The 20,130-nt window shown below is 41.8% G+C and overlaps 1 protein-coding gene across 3 annotated transcripts in view; it reads right to left on the bottom strand.

Annotated features, from left to right (window-relative positions):
- Window positions 1-6,867: 6,867 nt before the first annotated feature.
- The window catches only part of TRABD (TraB domain containing), a 39,509-nt gene continuing 26,246 nt past the window's right edge, over window positions 6,868-20,130 (bottom strand). For all 3 annotated transcript variants that reach the window (XM_049814498.1, XM_049814500.1, XM_049814501.1), the window contains 4 exons: window positions 19,535-19,674; window positions 17,108-17,280; window positions 14,758-14,869; window positions 6,868-11,399 (listed from right to left, as the gene is read on the bottom strand). In XM_049814498.1, the coding sequence (XP_049670455.1) occupies window positions 11,222-11,399; window positions 14,758-14,869; window positions 17,108-17,280; window positions 19,535-19,674 (603 nt within the window). In that variant the 3' untranslated portion in view covers window positions 6,868-11,221. The remainder of the gene's footprint in view (window positions 11,400-14,757; window positions 14,870-17,107; window positions 17,281-19,534; window positions 19,675-20,130) is intronic.

Genomic DNA, 20,130 nt, shown 5'->3' with positions numbered 1-20,130 from the left:
GAAGGACAGGGTGGGGGCAGAGGGGAGGAAATACATTCCTAGAGGGACAATTTGGAAATATTTAATAAGCCAGGGGGTGAATGAAGGAGAGCTAGATAGTCAGCCCACAGGAGTTTTACTTGCCAAAATGAAGGAAATCCTTCAGGAAAAGGGGATTAAGCAAGAGGAGATTTGGGAAAAACTGAAGCAGATGAATCCACCAGCTCCTCCCCCTACACCAAAGAGAAAGCTAGACCCACCCTTAGGGGACCCTAAAGATTAGGAGTCCCAACCCCTGGTGTCAGTGGGATTAACCTCCACCACACTGACCTGGTGTGCAGGGAAAAGGGGCTGCGTGGGGGTACAACGTCTGTTGAAGGGGGGAGTGAGAAGTTGCTTTCTTAATTGCTATGGGATCAGAGATTTTATTAGATTATCAGGGTCCTCCACTCCTTGCTGAATCTGTCTGGATATTGGCAGTGGGAAGGGGGAAAAAGGAGGGGAAAAGGAGTAGAAGCCCAGTTGTGGGTAAGGGAGGATCAACTGGATGGGTGGATAATTCTGGTAAAAGGGGGGGGGCAAACATTTTCGGAATTACTTTCCTGTCTTGGTTCAAGGTAGATCTGTCCAAGGGAAAACAGTATTGTGCTGCTGGCTCAAAGTGAAGCAATCGCAGGAGTCCCCACGTTGGTGAAGTGCCAGTCTAAAAGTAAAACAGAAACAAGGGTACTAAATGAAGAGTATAAGGTGGTTCTAGCCGGAGACCCCCTCTTCCTGTCCCAGTACCCATATGGTACCGAAGCACAGAAGGGTCATGAGGAGGCTTGGGGGGGTGCAATGAAGGCTGAATAGATTGGGATTTAAAAATCCCTATTTTCACAATTTCTGTGGAAGCCCAGCAGTATGGAGCATGTGGATGGTGGAAACCCCTTGCAACCTTAGGGGCTGGACTAGATTATCTTTAAAGGTCCCTTCCAACCCAAACCATTCTGTGATTCTGTGAACTGGAAGTCCATGTTGAGTTACGCCTTTGACCCCTGGGAGTGGGTGCCACTTGAACAGTGGCAAATTGATTCCGTGGGCCCCTTGAAGAGGTTGAAGGAGGGTTTGTATCGGTTTGTGTTTGTTGCCATTGGTAGAGCAGCAAGATGGACAGAGGCAGTGGCAGCGTATGAGGGTACTGCTAACGCTGAGGTTTGGTCATTATGGGAAGTACTGAAAGGATGTAGTTCTCCAATCTTAACAGATTCAGATAAAGGAAGCCACTTGACAGATGCACCAGTCCAGAAGTTCCTGGAAGGGGTAGGGGTGCGTCAGTTTACTCGCATTTCCTACCATCTGCAGTCCGCCAGAGTAGTGGAGAGAGCTAATAGGTCCATCAAGGTGAGACAGAAGGTAATTGCTGAAGAAAGAGGACTAAGCTGGAGTACTTCTGTTTGTGTGCTGGGCCTTGGGAACAAAGAGCATGCCAGGTGCCTTGCTGCAGCCCTTACGAGCTGGTCTGTGGCCCTGCCCCACAGAGGGGTGTCCTCTGTGGCAATGTCAGTAAACAGCCATGCACCTCTGATACTGATTCAATCCTGGAGCAGGGTTCAGTCAGCGGAAGGCATGGGCCCATGCTGCTCTCCAGCGTCGCACAGCTGAGGAGCAGCATGCCACTATAAAGCAATGTGAAAATCAACCCCCACTGGGAAGTGTGGTCCCATCCACAACCCAGGTACAAAGGGGAAGGCCCAGAGAAAATGTAGCGGTGATTGTGGCTCATGGGTTGGGAAACACAGAACTAACTGGAAACAAAGAAGGAGCGTTTTCATGGGTAGATGGGGCCCACTGCCAGGAAATCAAAAAGAATGTTTCTGTCTAATATGGAAGTAAGATTGGTCTTCAGGATCAAACGTGGCTGTGGGGTGGATTGCAGGTGTGGACCACAGAGAGCCTCACCGAGACCCATCTTTGAGGTGCTCATCATTGTGTTAAGACAGCATCAGGAATATTGTTAAAGCATTGCAGGTCCTGTTCAGTGTGTTCTGCTGGCTTCTAGGTGTAAGAGTGATAGTTTGGATGTGGAACATCACCACAGCTGTTAATATTCTTATTTACTTCAAGAAGGATGTCAAAGGAGTTTTAATACAAGGCCTGGCAATGATGAGGATGACCTCAGATGTTTGATTTCCCAGTAATAAGCATTTGTTAATAGTCCTTCCAGAATTAACTTGACTTCACCTGTAAGAGAGCATGGACTGGACAAAAAGATGGAACTAATAAATTGGATACTCAGCTTGGATCCCAATATGGGTCAGCCACAGAAAAGTTGCATGGGATACAGATGGTACCTTTGCAACCAGTGTAATAATAGGGGGATGCAGTTGTATCACCTGACAATGCTCTTAGTTGTTCAGATGGTATGGATTTAGTTTTGGCTGCTGAGCATGTCCAAAACTAAAATCACACCATCCACAAGTATCCACAAACCCTGTAGGACACTATCCATATTAATCCTGTAAGATGGGGAAAGAGATGGGGAATTGATTTGTGAGGCATGAACTATTCTAGAATACATCTGGTGTGACCTATGCGTACGTGGGTTGTGCCTCTCTTATGATTGCAAAATCTCCATCCTTGGAGATAATCAAAAGCTATCTGGAGACAGTCCTGGGCAACTGGCTCTAGGTGACCCTGCTTGAGCAGGGGGTTGGACCAGATGCTCTCAAGAGGTCCCTTCCAACCTCTGTGAACCTCAGGTTGAACCTCTATGAACCTGATTCATTCTATGAAAATGGCAGCAATTTTGAATCATATACAAGGTAAATGGGTAACAAACTTCAGACTGTTGTTTGATGCAACAGCAATGATAACTACCTGGGATAACCAAATATGGCATGTGGTGAAAGCAACTGCCAAGTTAAACCAAACCAAACCAACAAGCTATAAGGGATTAAATTCAATAATACCTCTATCTATTGTACTCAAGCTCAATTGTTAGCTGTTAGAACCGCTTTTATGAGTGGATTAACTCTGTTCTCATGGATAGTACAACAAAGAGATCCCATATTACACGGGAAGCTTCACCAACTGCTGTTGCAATTGGACATCTAAATGAAACATATGTACTGGTTTTCTACAACTGGTTGTGGACCACAGGAGGATATTGTCCCACATCAGTGGAGCAAGTCAGCATGGGAGCACCAGTGCTGGTTGGTAACAGTGCAGGCTGTGTATGTGTCACCTCACCTGTACTGGGAGAGTGGGAGGATAACATGACCTCTGTGACTCCAGGAGAAGACCAAAGATGCGGCATTACATCTGTTGGTGGTGTACATTCACTTGCTTGTTCTCAAAAGCAGGGGTTTGTTCCTGAACGAGGGACTAATGACATCTGTGCGGGAGCTGAGAGGCCTTGCTGGGATGAGGTGTTCAGGCCACGTGAGAGCATACAGAAGGTTGCTGAGAAACTGGAGAACAGACGAGGTTGCAAGCCTGAGGACCACCTTAACAAGTAAGGAACTGTCAGAACCAGAGACTGAAACTGTGAACTGTACATCGTTGGTATGACATATCCACGGGTTGGTTTCCAAAAACTACTACTATGCAGCACTTAATGCACTTAAACCTGTACTTGTTATTAGTTATGATAGAAGTAATGGCATTCTTTATATATGCTTTGCTTGTTTCAAAAGGAAAGAGTGTGCTCATGTGCCAGGTTGAACACCTGATGTGCATTGCTAGCCTAACAGTTGTGGTGGCTTCCAGCCGGAAGGGATTGAGCTTACGAGCACCCAGAGTGGTCTGAATGTCCTTGGAGGAGGTCAGGCAGACCAGAGGGTGGCTTGTGAGCGAGAGGTCCCGCTGGAGCGTGCAGCCCCACAAGAGCCAAGGCCCCAGCAGTGCTGGCAGAAGGGTGACAAACATGTGCCTCTGCTGCTGCTCTCTGGTATGTAAACTGCCAGATAAGGTCCTGCTAGTGCTTGGTCAGCTTGCACAGGGATCAAGGCTAAGATGGAATAGTTGTATCTATTAATTGCAGGAGGTAAACTAAACCCAGCGGGACAACTGTGGCGAGTCGTGGGGAGCCAGGCTGCCCGCAGCGGGTATCCCTGCCGGTAACACCGTGTAAGGCTGTGACTGCCTGGGTAATGTCATCAGAAATACCACAGTTAAGTATGGCTGTAGCAAAACCAGGAGGAATGAGGAGGAAGTAATTGGGGGCAGGTTGTTTATCTGGGAGGGATTTGGGTGGAGGAGAGGAGGTGGCAAAAAGGTGGGCCCTGATGCCAAAGAATGAGGTATGAAATCCACCAAAGAAGACCAGAGGGCTCCTGCTGATGGTGGGAGTGTGGATGCCTACAACCGGTAGCACAACTGACCTGCACACTCAAGCCCTGGGAAGCTGGAAGGCATCGCCTGGGATAAACCACTGGACTTGCTCCATCAGGTCTCTGGCTGTATGTCATGGCATGGGGGGACAAACCTGCACCTTGGGACTTAAAAAACTGTCACTGTTGGCCACATGTGAGGCTTGTTAGATCTGAGATTCAGAGGTTGTAACTTCATAGCTGTGCCTTATGGTTTGCATACATATATAACTTGATCAGTGATACAGTACTTAGGTTATTGATTATTTTTTCTGTTTTGCTAGTTTCCTCATGGTGTGTTCACCAGTCAATAAACAATGTGCCTCAGTTACGTCTTGGGTAACTGGTCTGAAGAGGGGAGTCAGAGCTGTGGTCCACACCGTGGGAGTTCTGCCTGCCATGAGCCTTCCTCTTAACATGCCTCTAGCATCCCAGAGAGCATGTGTAGGACAGGATCTGACCACCACCTGCCCAGGAACACCATTATTGGCCTGCCTGTGCACAGTCAGAGAAGTAGGAATCCATGTATGTAGTGGCCAGGCAGAAAATCCTGGTAACTGCAACGAACCATCAAGGCTACTGTGGGTTCCCCAAGTCTTCCTGCTCTGCCCCAAGTTAAAGAGGGGCACCAAGAGCCTCCCAGGCTGGTCATGGTAGATGTGGTTTGAGGCGAGAAGCCCACAGAGTCTGCAGCTGCCTTAGAAGAGCAGCAATCCCTCAACACCACAAACAATATGTTAAATTTTAGAAGAATGAGAGTAAAGGTCTGCTGAGGTTGGGTCTTACACGATAGGCAAATTAAGTCTGTCCTTGAAATATTACAAATGAAGCAATCTACACTAATTTCAATTGTTTTAAAACCATGATTCTTACAAAAGAGTAAAATTAAGGTGTAATAAGGATGTTCTCTAACAGTGTAATTCTGTATTTTCCATAAAGTACCCTAGAAGCAACATAATCATGCTTCACTTAATTTTTTTTTAAGTGAAGGTTAGTATGTTATTGTTGATTCATCAAGAATCTGCCTCTCAAGCATCAATACCATCACAAGAAGAAGGAGAAATGGGTGTATACTACAAGTCAGTAACAGGATGCTCCTATTTTTGTGTTGTTTCAGTTAATACCAGGTACCACATCGGTGAGTCAAACCAAACCTCTCCAAGGTATGCACTTACCTTCTCTGAAGAACAGCCTCAGGGTCTGGTAGGCACCTCCACTTAAAAGCAGACACACCAGGTAAACCATCTGCAGTCGGTAGATGGCACTAAGTTATTACTATTGTATTTTCCAGCTAAATCAGAAGGCAAAAATAGAACTGCAATATTGGGTCTTGGCTCCAAACAACTTGGGCAAGAGGCACAACAGAGATGGAAGCAGGGAGGGGAGAGTCAGGGAGGTGGAGAGAAGATGCTCAAGGGCAGCTGGGCGTCCCTGGAAACCTGCTGCACTGGTTCAAAGGCGAAGCATGGAGCTGCCCTGCCAGCCTTGGCTGCATGCAACTCCAGGGAGCGTACAGCCAGTACTCCAGCTGGCCCAGGAGATAGCAGGTGTGCAGTTCAGTCGCTGCAGAGATACGGTGCGTTAATAACCACCATGCTCTAATCCAAATGTCACTCTTCATTCCTCTGCCCAGTTTGTGAATCACCTCTGTAGCCAAAAGCAGGGACATTTTACCACTGAAAGAATATCACTTAGTTTTGAGGAGACACAACATTTTTCAAGCATATAACAGCTTTTTTTATTATTTTTTAAAGTCTGAGTCTTTCCACTTTCCCTCATGCATTGGTCTTGATATATCAGCACCAAGTATCTTGGACAAGGCAAGTGTGAAAGCGGTAGCACGCATCTTTTCCCTGCCTCAAACAATCACTAGAGCTTTGCTGTACAGTACTAAATGAACCAACAGATGAAACATCAGACAAGCAGAAGCAAGTGTTTCTTTGTGTTCTGCCACAGCTGCCCCTACCACAGAGCTACCTGAGAAGGAGCCAGAGGCAGGTGGCAGGCACCCAAAGGTGGAAAAGAGCACTCATTCCCCCAGTTGCTGCCCTTTTCCCTACACCAGGAGGGAGGATGAAGCCAGCCCTGTCTTTGCTGCTGTTGCCTCCCTGGAGCATAGAAAGCTTCATTTGCTCCCCATTGGTTAGACTGCAGAAGGCAAGTGACAAGGGAGCAGATAAGTAAGACAAGCCCCTGCCAGGCTCTTCAGCTACAACCTGCTGAACAGGAGAGCTGCTCCAGGTATTCCGTTCTCCTTCACATACAAATGGACACAAAAGACCTGCTGCTGTAGGGACATGCGCAGCAGTTGTATTTTTTCACCTGAACAGTCAGTAGACTGATTTCAGCTTTCTATCTTTGGAGCCAGTTGTGTCCAGCAGTTGATGTCTCTCATGCACAAGTGAAAGGGCTCAGCACCACACTGAAGTCTGTACATCAGTCAGAGCCAGAAAAGTGACCCTTCTCCTGCAAATACTTAACCCCCTCCCCACCAATCTTGGGGAAAAAAAAAAAAATCAATCTCAAAACACTCAAGTCTAAAATTAAAGTTTATTTCAGTTTTAGAAAGAAAACAGGAAAATACATACATGAGTATCTTAGTTACACAAGTGACAAGTGTGTTGTTTCTTTTCTATGTGTAGTTCCCACTACTGCCTGGCACTTTGAAATAACTTGATATATTTCTCAGTGCCTTTTAGATGTTTTACAATACACACGCAGAAAAACAGCTTCCAATGGAAATCTGGGCAATATTAAGCCACCTCAAAAATATTTTTTTTAATTTGGTTCAGTATTTGGTATAGAAAAGGTATATCAAACATGACCTAGGCCAGCAGTATGCATGTAAGGCTGGTGAACAATACACTCCGCAAACAGGCAGCTGCCTTCCGTGTGCAGGTGTGCAAACTGAGGCTGCCTGACTGAGCACTGGTTGATAGCTCACGTGCTGTGCAGCATGTCATCTGCCAGTCCCACGGATGGTATTTGACTACAGTATGTAAAATTTTTTTCTTCCACCTAAATAGCTTACCCAGCACTCCTTTGCAGATGCCACTCCAAGTGCAACTGAAGGGAAGTTTGCCTGATCAAGGAAAACAGGACTGCACTTTGCTTCACACACATACAATCAGAAAGTATGGAGCACTGATTGACAAAGTGTACAATCAGCAGACTATCTGTATGGAATATAGCTTATCATACGTACTTACTTTCAGTATGAATATAGGGTCTTTTTATTATTAGCTTTTTTTTTTTAAAAAAAACCAATGGTCACATTGATTTAGCTAGCTCAGTTTGAAAGATTAAACTCTTTGCCACTAATTCAACATCTTTTCCACTCAAAGGGTATTTACTTCCCATGCAGCGGCCAGCACTGTAAGCACAGGTGACTGTGCCTGATGTTAGGCCAGTGTCTGAGCGCTTCGCTGGACTGGGACTAAGGCCAACAGCTCCTTGCACAACTGAGCACTGGAGAGACATTAAAAGAAAAGCAACAACAACAACAACAACGTCAACTCACCATGCCTAACTCTGGACTTTGAATTTAGGTACTCACGTTGAGAAGTCAGTCTCCCTGCATGTTTAGTAGGGCAGGAAAACTCATCCTTTCTTCTCTTAACCAATTACACATGGTAGGTTGAGAAACCAGTTTCCCTACTTCAACATTACACTCAGATGCCCCTCAGTGGGAGGTATTTACTCCAACTGACATTCAGAAAAATGTGTTAGATGGTGAAATTATCACATACTAGGTCTAAATAACCAGTGTTTCTTCTCAATAAAAATATTGATAAGGAAAACAAATGCCTTCAACAGAAATGGTGGTTAAAATATTTTATTTTTTATATCATAGAACATACTGCTGTTTACTTTAAATCACTTTAGAGTAAAGGCACACATTGTTAAAAATACTTCAAATTTACATCACATGTACAAATGCATAAAACAGATGTACATGTCACCAAAAAAATACAATATGGCTTCATAAGGTTGAGGCGGGGCTGGGACAATTCAACATAAATTTTACAGGATGCTGTTAACACTGAGAAGACTGACTAGAACAGAAAAGAATGGACCTAAAACACTGATTATGTTACATAAACAGTACAACACATTGAATATACAACATTGAGCATTCGTGTATGGATTCATAAGGACTGTTAGTTCTGCAAATTCATCAGGCTTTCCAGCGCCACTGAGTAAACAGTGCATGCATATGATCTGCCAGTCTGCAACAGTGGGAAAATAAATTGCAAATTCTCCATCCACAAACAGGCTCCTTGAAGAATCTGCTGATATGTTTCATTAAAAAAAAAAAAGAGTGAAACAGTAGGCATAAGGTATTAACTGGAGAGGATAACTGAATAATGAACAGACAACTTACATGGTAATCACTTCTGGCTAAAAAGCATAAAACATTAAGTCTGTAAGAATGCTCCATGACAATCATTTAGCATTAGTCCCACCCAAGTTTAAGGCTCATATCTAAAATTTACCTTAGATTTGTTTTCCTTTGTGTAAAATTACCTGAGCACAGATATCAAAGATCTACAGAGCTTTTAAAATATCTGCAGATACCTTAAAAATCTGTAGATAACTTAAAGCAAAACATCAATATATTGAATTTTACCAGCTAAAAATTCTCAAAAAAACAATGAACAAAACAATATTTTGGTATGTCAGTAAAGCCAGGAGAAGAATGAGCTTAAGCTTTTGTTTTCGTCTTTTAAAAAATGTACATAAAATGTAATAGAATTATTAAAATAGGACTGCTTAATTGTAAACAATACATTAAACCTTTAAAAAAAATCAGGAATCAAAATTCAGGCAGTCACTCTAGTCTTCTATAAATTGTTTACAAATGCTGCTTTTCTTCTTGCTAGAGATGGCTGGTGGTTTCTTAAGCACTGATAGATGGAAAATAAAAGGACCCGCCTCCACTATATTCTATATTATCATTTACACTTTGTGTCCTAGAAGTGTGAATTGCTGCCATTCTCATTTGCTAAGGTTTATTCCCTGCACAACTGTAAGGCCCAGATCCAGAAAAGCACCTAGCATCATCTTAAGAGCTCTGCAGGATCGGGTTAGTTTTAATAGGTTTAAAGATAAACATGCACTTAAATGATTTGCTGCACTGGAACTCATAAAATTTTCAAAGTGCAAGGCAGAAAAGCATGGACAGACCAGCTCCCAGTAAAGTCAATGCCATCACAGAGAGGAGCATTAGACCCTTAATTTCATATAAAAAGCTTGAAAGAGACAACACTGCACAGAAGATACATGTACATACTTTCAGCAAACAATAGACTATGGGACAATCTCCAACACAAGGCTTTGGAAATACACCCTACTAGAAGCGGTTTGTTGATTTTATTTAACCAACTGAAAACAACAAAGAAACACAAAACACATCACCTTTTCCTCCTCCTGCCTCACACACTGGTTCCTATCGTTCATTCCCAAAAGAAATTGATACAGATAAAAACTTCACTTTAAGCAATGAGCAACAGTGTAGGAGCCTGAGGAGCAAATGGGACTCTTCCATTCAAATACATCAGGTTAAAACTTTGATATGACAGTTCCTTGTATTGTTCAACTGGGACTAGCTGATGGCAGAGGGCACTTTACAATCATTGACAATCCTGTATAAAGGGTACCAAAAAAATTCCTATGAAATATGAACCTAGGATTAGGAAAAAAAAAAAAAGACTGATGATGGATGGCTGTCCTGGATAATTAAGAAAGAAAATCACAGCAGTCTGAAGTACCCATAATTCTATGTATAAATAGCAGGGAATCCAAATAAAATGCTACAGCTAGTTTGAAAAACTAAACTGAACACTGCTTTTCTATTAAATAGATTAAAATATTCATCCACTGAGAAATCACATTGATAAATAAAATATTTTCATGTATCAAAAATGAGGGGCAGGTGCTATCAATTCCAGACTTCTTGTCCCAATAATGAAAGGTCTGAGAAACAAAAGTAAATTGCATGAGAAACAAAAGGAAATTGTACAGTAGTTCTAGTCTCTTAAATTTACAATACTGAATCCAGCAGGATTTGGCTAAATAATACAGTTTAAATAAGCTAATCTAAAGGAACAGAGTGTCCTGTAAACATCTGACAGAAACCACATTGCATTCTGATGGTGTGGCTATACCTTCTCTATGCAGGAGAAAGACAATTCAACTGGTGGTGGTAACAAGGGATGCAATCTAAAGGCAACGTTCCTGTTCTTCAGTAAGGCTTGTAAAAAATTTGAGCAGTATACGTATGACAGACTGTACAATTCTGAAATTTTTGGAAAGCTCTTAAGTTTAAAAAAAGCCTAAATGTTTTAAGTATAAAACACACATTGAGAAGATGTCCTTCTAAATTACGTGTAAAAGTGTCTGGCACCAGAAATGACCACTAGGTATTATTATTCCCAAGGGAAAAAAAGCAAAGAATCACTCAAGACAAGCATCCCTGAACTTCGGAGCAGATGCAGCCTATTAGGTTACTTTGTGTTGTTCTGTTCCTCTGGAAAAGAATTAATGAGCATACACTCTTTAAGCTGTCTGTACTACATCATCAGTAATATATATTATATATACAGTATGCGTATATATAATATATATATTTGTGTACATATTTCTTTTACCTCAATCTGGAATCACGTGGTTTCATGCAACACACTTACCAGGAATCAAACCTATTCATTAGATCATAGCTGGTGTAACTTTAGTATCAAATCTTTTATTATACAGCAACTCGGCATTGCTCAGCATCAATCATCTCTGACTAGAATCCTCAGCTCGCTCTTCTTTCAGTCCAGTTCACATTTGTTGCCTCTATCACCCTTTTTCAGCCACCTTCTTCACATAGTGCCTCCACTTGATGTTCAATGCTGAGACCTTATTTCTGTCAGCTTCTGAAGATAGCTCTGTGCTGCTGGCATCGAGAGAATAAACTGAACCGTCCTTTGACCTATTCGGTAGCAGCCATATCCCATCAGTCCAAAAACTGTTGCTTTTATGACAAATTTGAAAATCTTACTTGACGCTGATGGAGGAGGCACACTGAAGCAAAAGATATAAAACAATGTTAACACCTGCATAGCTGGAAAGAACAGGCACTTTCCAATCAAAACAAGGATCTTTTCTCCCCTTCCCCCTTATAGTGCAGGAGACTTCCAGGTAACAGATATGTCATGAATGAACAGTGTATTCTTTCATGTTCAAGGGCTACATCCAAATTAAATAGTAACAACAATAATAAAGCTTTTTCCACTTATGTATGACACCAGTCTTAATGCCTATGGACCTTGACTTGCCCATCACCCTATCAAAGTAACTAAGACAACATCAAGACTTCTTGAACAATACTAGAAGTTAATGTTGTTTGTCGAACTGTTTATAATGTTACTATGCATATCTCTTGTCGTGGTTTCAGCCCAGCCGGTAGCAAAGGACCACGCAGCCGCTCGCTCACTCCTCCGCCCCCCTCCAGTGGGATGGGGAGGAGACGGAGGAGAGAAAAGGAGAAAGAAACTGGAACCTCGAGGGTTGAGATAAAGGCAGTTTACTGGGACAAACACAAAGAGATTACTACAACAACAACGGCACTAATGAAAAAAAAAGTATACAAAAAGAGTGATGCACAGTGCAACTGCTCACCACCCGGGACCCGACGCTCCGCCACTTCCCCCACCAAAAACAGAGACCACCCCCCGGCCCGCTCCCCATTTCTATACTGAGCATGATGGCACGTGGTATGGAATAGCTCCTTGGCTAGTTCAGGTCAGCTGCCCCGGCTATGCCCCTACCTCCCAGGTTCCTGTAAAAATTAACTCTATCCCAGCTGAACCCAGGACATCTCTGCAGAGACAAAAGTCCGAAGAAAGACAGGACACAGCCTAAATGCCTGTACAGTCAACTCGCTGTCATTCAGGGTAATGGAGGAAAACAGAGCTTGGATATTCTGCATAAGGCATGTCAGGACCTGGTCAGGTTTGTGCAGCCAGAAGGAGCAAGTCTGGAGGCAGGCTGGCCCTTGTGCAGATTCAGAGGGGTGTTTCAGCAAGGTGTACCCCTGGATGCCAGGCAGGCTTACTAGCCTAACTACAGCTCCCAGCGTGCAGAAGCCAAGCCCCTGCGGTGTTCTTGGCCTCCAGAGCTGCACAGAGGACAGTGCAGACAAATCAGAGAGGCTTCGCACGAAGCTGTCCCCAGTCTGGCAGGTATTGCTGGCTTTGAGATCTTCACAGAGCCACTTGGAAGGCCACCTGGAAGCCGGAGGGTAAAGGACAACAGGCACACCAGGTCTACCCCTGCCTTCAAGCAGTCTTATTAACTTAGTGTACAAAGCAAGCTGTTAATATTACCTTCAAAATAAAGCTGGCTTTGAAAGCACAGTCACACGGATAGGTAGCCCTACACCTTCACCAACAGGCTCTGCAGTACCTCAGCTGGCCCTGCACCCACAGCATGCCTACACTGCAACTCAGATAATCCTCTCACAAGGGATGGAGAGGTCTCTGCATGTTGTTTCAAAGAAGCCATAAATTCTCATTTATTTGTATCTAGAAAATGTTCCTGATGTATTCAGAAGCAATCAGTTACAGTAGTGCAAAAACATTATGGGCACGCTCCAACCAGGTTAGATGCACTGAGATTAGGATACAACTAGACTGAGTTTAGGTCCATGTGCTCAAACTAGAGTGAAATTAGTATTGGTAAGATTTTGCATATTAAGGGAATATACGGGAAGGGTTTTAAAAAAGCATACACACCAAAGAATGGGGTAAAGGCATCCTTTTACACCTTCTTACATGCTTCTCTATCTATTCTTTCTCAATTCCAGTCCTCTACGCAGTTTAAAAAAATAAATTCATAACGATCTGAAGCAAATAGTAAGGTCTGCTCAAAGTCAGGTTCAATGCATAAACTTAAAAATTGGAAGTCTAAGAAATGCATATGCTTCTATCCAGATGATTTCCAGGATCACTTTGGAACTTGAAAAACCTAACTAAATACCTGTAAAAGTCTTAAAAACTTTTCACTTTAAAGAGGTGACAACCATTAACATATACAAAAAACCCCTGTAACTCTGCTCTGCAACTGCAGTGCAACGGCATGAGGGGTAAAACAAGTTTAAGGAGAAATGAATCTCAAATATAGTAATCTTATGAACATAATTTGCTTCATATTATTTTAGAAAGTCAAATTAATGCAATGTTAATGTCTTATGAAAGATACTGGTAACATTCCCCTTAGTTATGGCACCGGTATGGTAAAGACAATCAAGTTGAAGAGCCTGAACTTTGATGAAAAAGACCCCCTACATACACTTGAAGACATGTAATCAGGCTTTCGGCTCTTCAGTTCTGCAATGTCAATGATGCAGCCAACATTAACCATACAGACTTGGGCAACCTCATTTTACAGTTATTTGCAAGGGTGCAGAGGAATATGAACATCTAGTGTGTGACTCCAGGAGAGGCTTAGCCTTAAAAAAGATATATAAATGGCTAGGCAGGGCTTCTGTACATTGCATTCTTGCATCCAGATACAAAAAATCTCTCTAAACCATATTTTAGTGCCTAAATACACTGTTTAGTTGGGGCACAGTCTTTTCTGTTTTTCAGAGCCTCTGAAGAGATGAGGTGCATATATAAACACAGTAAACAGATGTGATAAGGTAAAGTGCCAATATTGGAAAGGCTCTATTACCCTAAGCCACCACAGACCAGTACTACCAGGTTGTACTATAATCCCTCCTACAGTTCTAAAGTCCTGACCTTTGTGGCTTTATAGGATACACATAGTCTGAAGATTTTAGTTCTTCAATTCCTTCTTTTACAAAGCACTTACATTTATTTTAATAGCTACTTTGGAGCGAGAGTTCACTAGATACGTGGCTTAAATCAGCCCATATTTAGGTATATGCATTAAAACATGTTATTACTTAAATATATATATAGTTAAAAACAGGCTATGAACAACTGTGATAGTAAGCCTGCCAGAGCCAGCAGCGTCTTTACACAACAAGCTTTGAATCCAACAGTTTATATTTACCTAAGCTAGGCTGGAAGCCTGGTTTTGTTTTCACGATCTTCTACAGCCTTGTTTGAATTCTTGTTTTAAAAGCCTTAAATGTGGATCAATGAATTTTCTTTCTAGACATGGGCACCTTCTCATCTCTCCTTCCCTTGATATCCAACTATTTACTTTCTTCCTTTGATATTTTCTTTTCCTGTGCTGTAAGCACAATCTGCAAGCACTGCACAGCAAGCAGTGAGCTGACAGGGCAGGGATGACAGTAGTGATGTTTCTTCAAGCTGGGACAACCAAACAAAACCACCCCAACAAACCAATTATTGTTGTCTTTTAGCAAGAGAAGCTGTTACGTCAACATGTAGGAAAGGAAGACTGTTACCTCATTATTTCCTGGATGTTTAAGTCAGAGTTCCAGTTCTTTTCAATTCCAGGTACATGACCCATCCCAACAACACCAACTACAACAGCTGGGATGTATTTTCTAGGTTCAGCTTGAAAGACAGATGGAGAAAAAGGAACACATCAGTAAACCAACTAATTTCAAACTATAAACAAACAGGTAATGTGTGAGATGACAAAATGGAATTTTCCAAGAGGTAGGGACTCTTCTACCAGATATTAAAACTGTTACATACTAAAAGTTAATACTCATTTCACCTACTGCCTCTTGTGTTGAAAGTCTAAAGAAAATCAGCATGGTTTCTGGATTTTCAGGAAACGTTTGTTTCGGTAAACAGACCTGGCCAGGGCTCATACTCCAGCCTCAGGGTGAGAGGCTCAGCAGATGCAAGCTAAGTTAATTTCTTCCCTTCCCTGTGTGAGTCATGTTTCTGTACTGCTTATCAGGAACATCCTTGGTCTTTGCTTGTCTCCTGAACAGAGAGCTTTCTCCACCACTTTGGACAGTGGCAGCTGGCACACATCCAAACTGTGACAAGACCTGGCCTAACAAGCAGAATGAACAATCAGAGAACAGCACTTGAGACCATACCTGCCCCTGTTAAGTTTACTGTTACAGACCTGGCCTCAGCAGGTAACAGCAAAACCCATCCCATTTGTGTGCAGCAGCTAGCCAGTCATCATTAGACCACTGCAACATGTGCCAGCTCCCACCCTCACCTCCCATCTACCATCCAAATTCCACAACACCCAGTGGAAGTGAAAATGTTGTTCCTGGAAGTTTTGGGATTACCTCTCCCCCAATGAAAAAATAGCACCACGCCACGATAAAAATAATTCACAGAAAACTTTCTAAGTGATAGTAATCAGGCTGCTTTCCTTTGGGGAAAATTATACATAAATATAATAAATATAAAATGTAAGTTCCACTGCCTTGCTATAAATATCCACCCTTGTTTTTTCCAGAAATAAGTAAAAAAATTTGAAAAGCAGGTCCCCTCAAAACGAAACAAAACTGTATTGAAAACTCTAGAACTATTATACACTTTTTCAAAATTGTTTCTTTGGCCTTGCCTACAATAGCAAACGGTTTGGACAATGGTGACAATGCCCTATTTCTGCTCATTTGAATTGTGGGGCTTTGTATTTTACTACGAATCATATACTTAAGATTTGCCTTTTTTTTTTTTCTCCCCTTTTTCGTTTTGCCTCTCATGAGCATGAATGCATAGAACAGATTGTATGTCTGTAATATAAACACACAGCTTCTAAACAAAACTGTCTCTGGTACTGTCTCTTGTTAACTAAGAGACTGAGACACATGACTATTAGTCAGGTAGTCCCTCACATTCTTGTCTTTTATGTTCCCACCTTCCAAGTCCTTCATAATGCATATAAACCCCTTCCAGTTTCACAGGCATTCACTAAACCAGTGATCCAGAAACTGAGCGTTTAAGAAGGTAGGTGTAAGGGAGAGGGCAAGAGCAGGGAATTGCTAAGCAATTCCTTTTGTGGCTCATGACCCAGCCAGGACCAACAATAAAACTAAATTTTCAGCCTGCTCTTTAGACCAAGTAACCGAATGCACCTGTGCCTCTTCCAGTGATATCAACTGAGCTAACAGGAAACACTGTATGTTTAGACAAACTTTAAGAAGGCAGCATTGAGGTAATATTAGGCAAGGGATGTACAAGAACACAAGTGCAATCCCCTTGCTATTTTTTCAATCACAAGACAGTGCCAGAGGTCTGCACTCAAGTGATTACAAACAGTATCTTAAGAGAGCAAATAAGAGGTAACCCATACCTCAGTATGCTTATATATAGGAAGATCTGCTGTATGTGCAGATCACATACAGCAGCAAAGTACTTCCAAAGGCTAGAGAAATGCAGTTATACTATATGCTTATACCTTCCTGAAACATGCAGTCACACGTTTCAAGCAAGAAAAGTTTCTGTGCAGCTAGTGATGACAATGAATTTGTTAAGGTAACAAGGTGGAAATGAGATAGGCAACATAAGACTGTCCTGTGCTGTAATACCAGATGCTTGCCTTTTGAAAAAGTTGTCAGGCTAATTAGTATTTTCCAGTTTTAAACAGGACAATGAGAAAGGAATCATAATTGGAGTCTACTGCTCTACAAAAATTCTTTACTTCTATAGGTGGTTGCAACAGAGGAGTAATATCCCTGTTTAATTTTTTAAGCACTGTAATCTTATGTGACATGTGGCACACATGAACAGAACATCCCAGAGTTCCTAAGAACTGAACCTTGGACTAGTACACAAAGAACACCTTGCTGGTTATGATATCGGCTTTAAAACAATTACTTTCTGAAGCTCGAGGTAGTTCTATCTGTTTTGCTGCTTGCTTCAGCATGTAGGTCAAGTAAATATCTCGTTCCGAGACAATTGTTCGATGAAGATCAGGAAATTCTCCAATCATTTCTGCCATCATCTGCTCCAGTAAATCCTTCTGTTTGCACTTCTCCACATCATCTTTACTGAAAGAAAGTTAAGTTTTCTCAGTATCTGTTATGCTTTTAAAGCCCAATACAGACAAACCAATGAATAAAAACAATTAGGTACTATACACATTCTTCACATAAACCCACACACTTCAGTTCTCCTCCCCCAGTTCTCTTCAGAAGCAAAACAAACTCCCTAAACCTGTAAAACTGGGTACCTAACAATGCCTCTACAGTAAGGGAAAGGGAAAAAAGAAAGGTCACTTGCCTTAAGGCAGTGCTAGTGGATTTTCACCCTTCCTAGTTTGAAAGCTGACAACTGAGCAAAAGCACTAGAGCTTCAAAGGAAATAGTTTTTGTGGTGCCCTACTTTCAGTGTACATTAGTAAGCTTAGAAGAGGCAACACAGAGCACTCCCAAGGAAGCATATCTGATCACTGAACACACGGAGGCTCTATTTAAGGAAAAAAAAAAAGCACACCGTAAGGCACAGTCTGAGGCGATGGGAGAGTTCTGCAGGTTCCTAGTGTCAATCACAGGTCTTCAACAGGGAAGCCAAAGTTATAAATAAATTCTCTGAACAGAAGAATAGGAAATGGGCTGGAAATAAATAAAAACTGCAGGAGCAAATGTAATGAGCTTTTATATTTTTTTATAGGTGCTGTTAACCTTCTGTTTGCACCCACAGCTGTGGTACAGTCATAGTTTGTGGCAACAGAATAATCTGTTTTTGCATCACTGTCTACTGACAAATGATGCCAAATGTGCTTTCTTTATTTTCCAAGATCAAAAGGACACTACGAATGTCAACAGGGACAACCAAAAGAAGAAATGCATTGCTAGCTTTCAACAGATCATAGAAAAACTATCAGACTGACACAGATTTGATGCTGAATTATTACTCCATTTTCTGTAGAATCTCATGTTGACAGCTGGGTGCACAATACTCCCCTCCCCCAACAACTTCCCAATTATAAACATCTTTCCTTTTCAGCCCCTACCCACACGTTACTTTTCAAAATCAATGTAGCAAATAAATCAATTGTATGACAACCGAGATGCCATGTCCAAGTGTCAGTGGGAAGCTAGTGTGCATATACTGTAATTCTCTTAATACTGCAGTTGAAAACCAAAATGTTCTTCGGATGGATAAAAGAATGGGAGAAGTTGCAGAGAAATATATCCTCCAATGCCCTCCAAAAGCCTGCAAATAGTTTCATGCTGGTATTAGACCAGTAAGTAAGAAAACTTACTTTGCACATGAACTGTAGTTAGTGGGTTGAAAGAGGGTCAAACTCATTTTACAGATCAACGTAACAGCAAGTATTTACAGGAAAGGACAATTAAGTAAATGCTAAAACTGGAAAACGGAAGGTCTGATTGACCAGAATACAGTTTGAACCCTGGCCCAATTTTAAAAGCCTGGAAAAAATGCCACAGATCACTTCATGAGCTGTGCAGAGCTCTGGTCATAGGGTACGAGGGCGGCACTGAGATTCAGGGACCATGTGCACAGGGAACCCATTTCTGGCAAGCCTCCCACCACTGTGAGTCTCATAGGAGCAGACTGAATTTAGGACAGCTGTGCATGTGTTCTCACCCAGTTCAAACAAGTTATCGCACACCTACTTGTGAAGAGAGGAAGCACAGGGATGTCTCTGAAGGGCAGGGGAAAACAAATGGAGCAAGAGAATAGCTGTCTGAGAAATATTACTGTAAGGCAAAAGATCCAAACAATGTCTCTGTATAAAGGCAATAGTCATTAAGAGTCCACATGTTGTCCACAGACTTCAAACATTTTCTCTTGTTCCAAAAATCTGCTCAGACAGCAGATTCAGTTCTCAAGCTGCCCTGATCCAGATGTGACAGCACAGCAGGCCCACATCCTTTGGGAATCTTAAGGAGGTATAAATTAGCATACCGAGGCCCTACTCTCTTCTATTTATAATATCCACACACAGTAATGGGAAAAATTTTATTTTCAGCATAATAATAAAAAAATAAAGTTTTTTTCTTAAGTACGCTAGGAATTCTCCAGCACCAAATCTCTCATTTCACCTGGAAGTAATGTATCAAAAGACAATTAAAGGAAGAGCTGGAATATGATCAGAAAGCCAGCTTTCTTTTAAAAAATATGGATTATTGCAGGGTAGTTTGTATATTTGTCCTCCTCACCAACTTCAAGTTTCACTGCATCAGGCTGGGTACTGAGGACTTCCAGCTTGTACTAAAGTCAAACTGAAGAATTGAACAATTCACCCAGATAAACACGTGGCAAGCTTATTCATACCTGATTGGGTCAGATAAGAAGCAAAGGCCCCAGGCAAGCTTGACTTTTTGCCAGAAAGAAAGTGCAGCAATTGCTCTCTTAAATGTAACAGGGATGGGTCGGTCTCCAAGATGGAATTTACAGAAAGGTACTTTACTGGCCTGAAAGAGAAGATACAAATCGCGAGTCAACATTTCATACTGCAGCACAGTACATACTTATTAAGAGAAAATTTGTTTTATTGGGTTATATAAGGCATCTTAAAAAAGAGCAAGTAGTGTCACACTTCAAAATTAAAAAAATATTTTGGCTTTGCAGTAAATAAAATTTCCAAAATACTACTTCATAAAGGATTACATCAGCTACAAGATGCAGTAGGTATTACAGTAAAAACATTAAGTTGTAATGCTACACTCTTTAGGTTACTATTACCAAAGCAGAAAGCTACTGTTTATGACTACTTAAGGGGAACAGATGGGCCTCAATATCTGTCTGGGTCTGAATAAAGTCAAGGGTGAAACAACTGTGGTCATTTTGCTTTTACTGAGGATTTGTCAGGATCACTAACCTATCAGTTTATCATATTAAAATATATTCAAGAAGGAGCTTATGAAACA

This window comes from Accipiter gentilis, chromosome 11 (assembly GCF_929443795.1).
Source record: "Accipiter gentilis chromosome 11, bAccGen1.1, whole genome shotgun sequence".
Taxonomy (NCBI): Eukaryota; Metazoa; Chordata; class Aves; order Accipitriformes; family Accipitridae; genus Astur; species Astur gentilis.
Note: the sequence above shows the minus strand (reverse complement) of the source record. Positions and strands in the feature narration are given on the sequence as shown.